Source organism: Mustela putorius, unplaced genomic scaffold, assembly GCF_011764305.1.
Source record: "Mustela putorius furo isolate JIRA1106 unplaced genomic scaffold, ASM1176430v1.1 tig00000589_pilon_pilon_pilon, whole genome shotgun sequence".
NCBI lineage: Eukaryota > Metazoa > Chordata > Mammalia > Carnivora > Mustelidae > Mustela > Mustela putorius.
This window is the reverse complement of record NW_025421425.1, coordinates 7,327,881-7,336,785: the sequence shown is the minus strand read 5'-3', so window position 1 is coordinate 7,336,785 and position 8,905 is coordinate 7,327,881. Positions and strand designations below refer to the sequence as shown.

The window sequence follows — 8,905 nt, the reverse complement described above, 5'->3', positions numbered from 1 at the left end:
GTGATGGGGAAGCCATTGGTGGGCGGTGTGCGTGATTGGGCTTACGTTTGAATAGGATCATCCTGGCTGCCACAGGGGATGGATTCAAGAGTAAGAAGCAGAGTGATGAGAGGCTCCTTTGATCTTCCTGAAGCACCATGATCGTAGTTTGAATTGGGATGTTGGGGTGGGGAAAAATAGTAGTAGAATTTGGATTATACTTTGAAAGTACATCTGAAAGAATTTTTTGATACCCTGATATATGACGTGAAAAATTCAAGTCAATGATGACTCCAGGGATTTTGGCTTAAGTAACTGGATGAAGAAACGACTAGCTTACTGGCACAAGGTAGATTGGGAAACAGGCTTGGGATGTTGTTTGCTTTTGGACAGGGTTAGTTTGAAATGACTCTGTGACATTTCAGGAGAGGAGTCAAGAAGACACTGTGATACATGAGTCTGAGGTTCAGTGGAGAGGTTAAAATAGGAGATATAAGTTGTGGACTGGTCGGCACATAGCACTGTGTTGTAGGATACTGACCAAGTTTTAGTACTGATGTACAACAAAGCGACATTCTGCATTGAATACTCACAATACACAGAATGCACTTCACTATCCTCTTTAAAAAAATCACCCTCCCACCGATACAGCTTAACCTGATTGCTCTATAAAATAGAGTTCTTTTTTCTCAGACATTTGAAGGCACTTGAGAATTCTATGTGTTGTACTCAGCGACCACAAAGACAAATTAGTGCACCCTATCCAACCAAATATTCTCTAAAACATTTTTCAAATATATGTAACCACTACCATGTGTCCCTGCATATATTTATTCATCTTTTAATCACTAAATTATTCAATATGTATTATGAATATTTGCCATGAATTTATATTTACAAATATGGCATAGTCTATAGCTTAAAGAACATTTGTCATCAGTTTGGAAAAGAGAAAAATGTTACCATTAAATAATTTTGTGTAAATGCTAGACTATCTTAAATTAAATGGCAGGATTTATGGCATAAATAAAAAATAAAGAAGCTAAACCCCCCAAAACAAATCAGTGCACCCCAAAGTTGCCAAGTGTACAATTCTGGAACACCTTGAAGAGCTTAACTTAAAAGAATTGTAAAGCAATTCTGAAGTGCTCTCCAGACTAATTCTCCTATTGCTAACTCTCCTATTGAAGGGCATTTCAAGATCACAAATAATGTAGCTTCAAGGTCATTCTGAAACCATTCTGACCTAGTGTAGCCTGAATTGCTTTCTATCTAAAATCCCTAACGTGACCCCAGAGGACAGATTCAGGATGTGGTAACAAGGGAAGTTCAAGGACAATTCCTAAAGATATCCACTAATATCACCAAGTCACTTTTTGGGGACATACTTGCCTGGGCCCTTTCCTCTCTCCTTCATACTTGGATTCAGCACAAGAAACTCTGGGTATCTAAGGGGTTTGCAACTTCATAATGAGAGACCTGTTCTGGTGAAGGGTACATTTCACTGTGTGTGTGCATGAGGGAGGGAGACATAATAAGGGAGATGCCAAGCATTTGTTATGTTATTTATAGCTTTCTTCTCCAGATAGGTTGATGCAGGTTGGATGTCCCTTCCACAAATTGATAGAATTGCCTCTCCCCTCATTCGTTTTTTAGTTGGTAGATGCATTTTGGCTACTGGATGCCTGTCAGTGGCTGCTGGTTCCCTGATGTTACCAGATGTCTGTTGTCTCTATCATCTCTTTCCCTTGGATGCCAGCAGCTAGAGTGGTTCATCCTTTCTGTGCTCCCCAATGCTCCATATTTCTACAGCAGAGAATGCTTTCAAAGTTACAAAGGTATTTTTCCTTGATCCATTTAAGATTCACTGAGTTAACTGAAGAAGGATCACACGAACAAATAAATTTCCCTTTTTCAGGAAAGGGTCAGCTTTGGAGGTCATAGCTGGAAAAAATAATGTTCTTATGTGGCTTCTCAGCGTATCAATGAAAATTAATTTTCTTTTACTGGAATTATTTTTCAGAAACAATCAAGCAAGAGGACACACCCAGCACTGTGGTTCTTTCCTCCTTTTTCCATGCTACTCTGCTGTCTGAATCATTCCATGTTGTTTTTATACAGAATTCGCAGCTTCTAGGCTGTCCTTCAAATAATAATGGACTGTATCACATTGGGTAGAAATTTACTGGATATAAATTGAATTATTCAGGGTTTTTTTTTCAAAGACAATTTAGATAGTTTTAATTCAATAACTTAGGATCAAGGCTTCTATCATAAGACTGTAGCAGCATACAAACGTGGCAATGTCATTTTGACAGGTGCAGATTGAAAATGAAAGCTTATCTACAACCAACATTTCTTCAATGTGATAAGTTCCGAATGCACCCAGGGATTATTATTTTAAAAATATGCTTGCTGCCTGCCACTCTGGTACCAAAAATAAGCTAGTCTGAGGGGGGGCTAAGTGTTAGAGGACATTCCTGGGAACTATTTCATTCAGGACCATTTGTGACAAAGCATTTCTGAACTCTTTTTTACTACTTTCTTTCTCTACTTTGCAGCCAAACCAGTTTATGTCAAAAGAGCTAGGACTGTTCTTTTTGCTGTTGCTGCTGCTGCTGTTCATATTTTAACAAACATTTTTTTTTTTTTTTTACTGCCAAAATGTGTAATGGACAAATTAATTTAAGCTGGTAGTTTGTCTCAATCGTTTCAGAGCATCTATTAATGGGAGTCAGCGCCATCAAACATACCATGTACTATAATACTGTTTTAGGAGACAATAGAGGATGGGGGAGGAAATCATTAGGTGTTTTGAGCCAGAAAATCTGAGGTCAAGGAGCTCAGAGGTTCTTTGTTAATAGTCAGGTGACCTTGAACAAGTTACTTTGCCTACCTGATCCTGGGTCTTCAGCTATGAAATGCAGCCCAAAATGCCTGCCCAGAGAGGGCAGATTGTGCCAAAGACGTTAAATTGTTAGGACATTGAAAATCACCATTGATTTGGATGGGCACATTGCACTATATAAATCCAGTACTTCATGAGTTTACTCTGAACGGATTTGGAAACTACTGCATGTGCACGCTTTTCCGTTCAGTTTCATGCAGGTATGGCAGTTTTTTTTTCAGAAAAGAACTGAGGGGAAAGTTGCCCTGCCCATAGAGCAGTCCCAAAGAGATTTTGCGGAGTGGAGATACGGAAGCTTTGGGATGCTTAAAATCCCGACCGGAGGACACAGCCACTTCTCCAAGAGGAGAATCCTTTAAAAAAGGGCAAGGATGAAAGTGACCACCGCCGCACAACGTGGCACCAGGGTTCACTAGGAGGAACCATCGCAGGCAATGACCCAAGATTGTGACAATGTCACCAAGATATTTACAAATAAGCCAGGATACTCACTGCAGGTAGGAGGGGAAGAGGAGGACGCGGGGAAGATTCAGGGGCGAGACGGGCAGAGGGAGGATATAGGTTCCAGAGGCTTCGGTTTTTAGGGCTCTAGTGGATCCGTGAGAGTGCCCTTGAGGGACAAGGTTTTGAGAGGGCTGGGAGCAATCGCGGGTGAGCCCAGGGCACCAGCCTGCGCCCCCCAACTCCCACGCGGGTCTCGGGTTCGACCATCCCGGCTCCACCCAGCCCGGCGCAGACGCATCCCACTTGCCTTCCCAGTAACGGTTTCTGGACCCGTGGCCTCCGACCCCTCCCCCCTTTCCAGGCTCCCGAGAGCCGCAGTGCCGCGCCGTTTGGAGAGGGGTAATCCGCCCCGGAACCGACGTGAGCTGCCCCGGGGCGGGGTCCGCGGAGGCGGCTCGGGGATCTCCCCTCCCTGAATTCCGGCCCGAGGTCTCCGCACCCCAGCCGGGGTTCGCACCCGCCGCCTCCACATCCCCCCGCACTCCCCCGGAACGCCCCCTCCGCTCCTCCCCGTCAGCCCCGCGCCCGCTCCCTCCGCCTCCTTCCCCCGCCCACCACCCCCCGCGGCGCGGCTCCAGTCCCCCCTCCCCCTCCCTCTCCCGACCCCCCGCCCCCCCCCGCGGCGCGGCTCTCACGCGCAGCCGAATTCGGCGCCGCCTCCATCAGAGCCGAGCCGGCGGCTCCGCGGAGCAGGAGCTTCTGCCGCCGCCGCCGCCGCCGCCGCCGGGCCCTCCGCTTCCCCTCCCCGTCCCGCCCCCCAGCCCCGGCGCCCTGGTCCCCCTCCCCACCCTCCTCCCTCCCTCCACTCCTCCCTCCGTCCTCCCGCCCCCTCCGTTCTCCCTTCGGCTGCTGCCCGAGCCCGGCCCGCCGGCTGGGCTGGCAGGAGGGCGGCGGCGGCACCACCATGAGCTTTGAGGGCGGCCTCAGCGGCAGTCTGCGCCGCGGGGCGGAGAGCGGGGACACCGAGCCGCCCCCGTCGCCTCCCCCGTCGCCTCCCCCGCCGCCGCCGCCGCCGCCGCCGGGAGAGCCGGCCTCGGTCCCCGCGCTCCCACGCTACCTGCCACCGCTGCCCGCGCCGCCCGCGTCCCCCGAGCGCGCCGCGGGACCAGACGAGCCGCCGACGGAGCTGGTCCCGCGGCGCCGGGGCGCGGACGAGCTGCCGCCGCCGCCCCTGACGCCGGCCGGCCAGGAGGTGTCCGCGGCTGGCGACTCGGGGGAAGGTCCGAGGCGCCTTCCAGAGGCGGCGATCCCTGAGGCGGCGGCGGCGGTGAAGGGCGTCCCCGGGGAGCCTGAGGCCGGCGCGGGCGGGGAGGGCGAGCGGCGGGGCGCCGGCGACCAGCCCGAGACGCGCTCGGTGTGTAGCAGCCGCAGCAGCAGCAGCGGCGGTGGCGACCAGCGCTCCGGGCACCAGCACCAGCACCACCAGCCCATCTGCAAGATCTGCTTCCAGGGCGCGGAGCAGGTAAGGCCCTGGGGGACCTCAGAGCAGCTGGCAGTGGGCTCGGGTCTGGACTGGACCGGCTCCTGCCCCGGACGGTCGACCTTTCAGCACCGCGGACAGCGCTCCCTCCTCGCCAGTCGGGCTTATCTAGTCCGGCCAACTGAGCAGCTGCTACTTGTGTTCCCTTTTCCCTTTCTGCGAAGGCAGATGAAAATGTCCCGGGGGCGAATGCAAGGTTTAATTTGATCTATAACTTACTTTTTCCCCCACCTGGTTTGCAGTTACGCATTCCTCAGGTGCTTTAAGGATCAGGTCCTAAGTATCTTTTGTAAATTGCTAAATGGATTTTGGTTTATAGAGAAAAACAAACCTATATCCTTTTTTCTACAAATGTGTCCTGAGGCAGATAGTCTTAGAATACAAACTGGGGGTGAGGCATGCCAGAACCAAAAAAGGACAGAGCTCTTATATATTGCAAATAATGTTGACTTAATCTCACTGATGTGAAGAACATGGTACAGTTTTTACAAGAGAAATAGGAATGTACTTTGACCTTGTGAAAGAAAGCCTATTTAGCTAACAATGTATTTTGTATTTTGTTAGAAACATAAATTAAAAACTAAAATTAAAAACTCCATTAGAGGTGCATGCAAACTTATATGAGAGTAATCATAGAGACAAGAGGATAATTTGTCTTTACGCGATCTGAGAATACATTAGGTTTAATATTTTTAAAAGTAAGGAAATTGCATAAGAATATACAGGCTTTCAGGAATATAGTGCCCTAAGTCAATATTTATGATGCTACATTTAGAAAAAAATAAAAGCATAATGCTATTGCAAGCTACTTTCTGGGATGCCACGCATTTCTTCTTTAGCGATGATTAAGAATAACTGCAGAGGAAATGCATCTGACCATCCACTTAAAAGTTATTAAAGAGATTTAATAGTACAGCTTTCCCCCAAGGGTATTGGGAGCTATATCTTGCAGACATTTTGAATGTTGGTAGAACATTTATGTCATAAGTCTAAGCAATATCTTTGAAATAGTTTTAAGACTTTAGTTTCATTCCCACCAGAGGTATAAAAATTTAATTTTATTTTCTAGGATAGTTTGATGCTGATATCCTTCCGGGTAAATGGCTTTGAAAGAAAAGAAAGCAAGTGTTGTGTTGTGTTGTGTTGTGTTGTGTTGTTTTGTTTTTAAAATTGACACACAAGTGTAAATATTCTCATGAGCTGTTTTCTTTTCAGGGGGAGTTGTTAAACCCCTGCCGCTGTGATGGGTCAGTTCGATATACACATCAGCTGTGCCTGCTAAAGTGGATCAGTGAGAGGGGTTCCTGGACCTGTGAGCTCTGCTGTTACAGATACCATGTCATAGCCATTAAAATGAAACAGCCTTGCCAGGTAAACATCCATAACATTTTTTTTTTCCTGAAATGCTTTTGCTAAACATGTGTGCATTTGAGTTTAGTGACTACTAAGGATATTTATTTATATATGCTACTTACAAACATTTTATGCAAATCAAAATAAGCCAAGATTTAGAATTTGTTGAGTTGTGCTTTGAGAAATTTGTGACATTTTTGTTTGAGAAACTCAAGAGACAGTTTATTCAAGTGGTTTCCTTTATTAATTTGTTGCTTTTTGGTAAAGTTATATCCATCTTTGTTTCTAAAAGGGCAAGTTGGTAAACTGTCTTATGTTCTATTAAATCAGTTATTATTAATTCGAAAGATTACATAATTTATTTTAATAATATTTTTGTTAATTTAAGCATTGAAGCTCAGAATGGGCTCCATTTACGGGAAACACATGCAAGTAAAGCAGAACTTTACGAGTCTGGAAACTTCAGTGGAATCTATTAGCTTTAATCTGAAAACTCTCTTTACTTAACTGGGCTCTTTTCATATGATGCTGCATTTGGAAACTTTGGCTACTTTCATTTGCTGTGTTCAACTGCATAGTGGATGCAGAAATATTTCCAACAGTTACTCTCAATAATACCACTGAAATTGCGTATATTCTTAAACTTTTTGTGTATAATCACATAAAACAAAATACCCATAACCCTACAAATGCCCTTGGAAAAACAGGCTTTGGTTTTTTCACGGTGGAATTGATTCAGATTCTTTGAAAAGACCGGTGGGATGTAAAATTCAAAATATTAAGAATGACATATTAAATTAAAGCAGAATAGTGTGTAATTGATGAGATCTGGTAGTAACATGGGGCTGAAGTTAAGCAGACATAAAAGATTAAGTTCAAAACAGAGACCAAGGCTGCAGTAGCAGGAAGAGGGGGAAGGGAACTGAAAAGTTAGGAAGGGAAGAAAGTCATAGAATCTAGTGTCCCTTGTTTCTGTTTAACAAATGTAGTTTAAATTGAGCACTATAAAATAGGTGAAACTGTTAGTGACTGCAGAAGGAAACTGGAAGCTGAATTACTACTGCATTAATAATTTAAATTTGATAGATTTTAATTTGCACATCCTTCATATGGTCTGCAATTAATTTGCATCTCTGATAGTCATCATTTAAAGCATGATTAGCAGGCATGAGATGAAAATGTGGATTTTTTTCAAGTTGACCAAAGGCTTATAAATAGTTTGGAGAGAAGAATAACTCATGTGGAAAAGTGATACTATCATGCTGAAAATAGGCACAAAGCTGACACTTGTTCCCAGAACCTCCAATTGACTGAACTCCCTGGGTATCAATTTATAGATCTATCAAAGTTGTCCTGAAAAACACATGGAATCATGTCTGGATATAAGGATAAGAGTGGTATCACGGAATCTCCAATAATTCTATGACTAGAAACATGGGGAGATGAGAAGTGGGGAGTTTGGAACTCTAGTGAAAAGTCCATAAGAAGCGTTATGGCCAGAAGTTCAAGAGCTCAAATAGAATGCTAAGTATTTCAGAAACGTATGGCTATCATATATTAACTCATGTGGGATGATCAATTTTGAAGTCAACAGAAATAGGTCCTTGATATAATTTTAAAATAGAGAAGAGACAACGGGCTAGAGCAAAAAGTACTGTTTGGTAATTCTATAGCAAAATGAATTGATTTGCTATTATGTTTTCTTCATTCATAAAACGAAATCATTCAATATCATTTTAACAAAAAACATTTCCCCAAAGTGCGTGTACAATATGACCAAAAAATTTAAAAAATGACCCAAACCCCCAAACTAACCCAGTGTTACTAATACACTAGAATTAATTTTATTATGACATATGCAAATACTACCCTGATCTGTGAGGTGACCTGTTTGTTAGAGTGAATTACAAAATAATATTCAGAAACAAAGTTGATATGAGTGTGATGATGATCACTTAGATCATACCCAAGAAAATAACTTGTTATATGCCTAAAAACTCAGTACATTTAATGAACGGAAATCAGTTATAAGGTTCCTAGAGTGTGGATTCTTTTACGTAGGAGCAATTTATTTTCAGAGGAAGTTTTATTAATTGTCTGACGCTTCTCTTATGGATCACCTACAGAGTGAGCATTTACTCTGATTTTTGGCTTTCTCCCTTGCTGGTGTGAGGCCTATCAGATTTAGCATTTATCACATGCACACTTTTATGACCTGGCAGAAATCCATTTCTTCATGGTGTAGGATCCAACAGGAAGTATGTTTTGGCACCCGCCCTTCACTTTCCTTATCCCTCTGTCCTAAGTATAGAGCCCTCCATGGCTGCGAGTGGGTGGTTCCTTGGATGTAGAACAGAAGAGAGAATCAATAATAATATTAACAGAGAACACTTGCTGAATACGTACTCTGTGCGAGGCACTGTTCTAAGTGCTTTACATATGCTGATACTGATGTTTCATCTTCATAACAAACCTATGAGGTAGGGAATAGTATAATCATTATTTTACACAGATGCAAACTGAGACAGACACAGAAAAGTTACATAACTTCTACGGGTACATATCTAGTCAAAGGCAAAGCCAGGATTCCAAATTTAGTCAGTCTAGTTCTGAGGTCCATGGTCTTAGTCTCCATGCCCCATATTAGAAGGTGATCTCAATTCCATCATGGCTTGTCCTGT

At 44.1% G+C, this 8,905-nt stretch overlaps 1 protein-coding gene across 1 annotated transcript in view; it reads left to right on the top strand.

The window, feature by feature from the left end:
- The first annotated feature begins 4,045 nt into the window (after positions 1-4,045).
- The window catches only part of MARCHF11 (membrane associated ring-CH-type finger 11), a 101,073-nt gene continuing 96,213 nt past the window's right edge, over positions 4,046-8,905 (top strand). The window contains exons 1-2 of the mRNA XM_004761230.3: positions 4,046-4,853; positions 6,087-6,242. Coding sequence (XP_004761287.2) covers positions 4,296-4,853; positions 6,087-6,242 — 714 coding nt within the window. The 5' untranslated portion in view covers positions 4,046-4,295. The remainder of the gene's footprint in view (positions 4,854-6,086; positions 6,243-8,905) is intronic.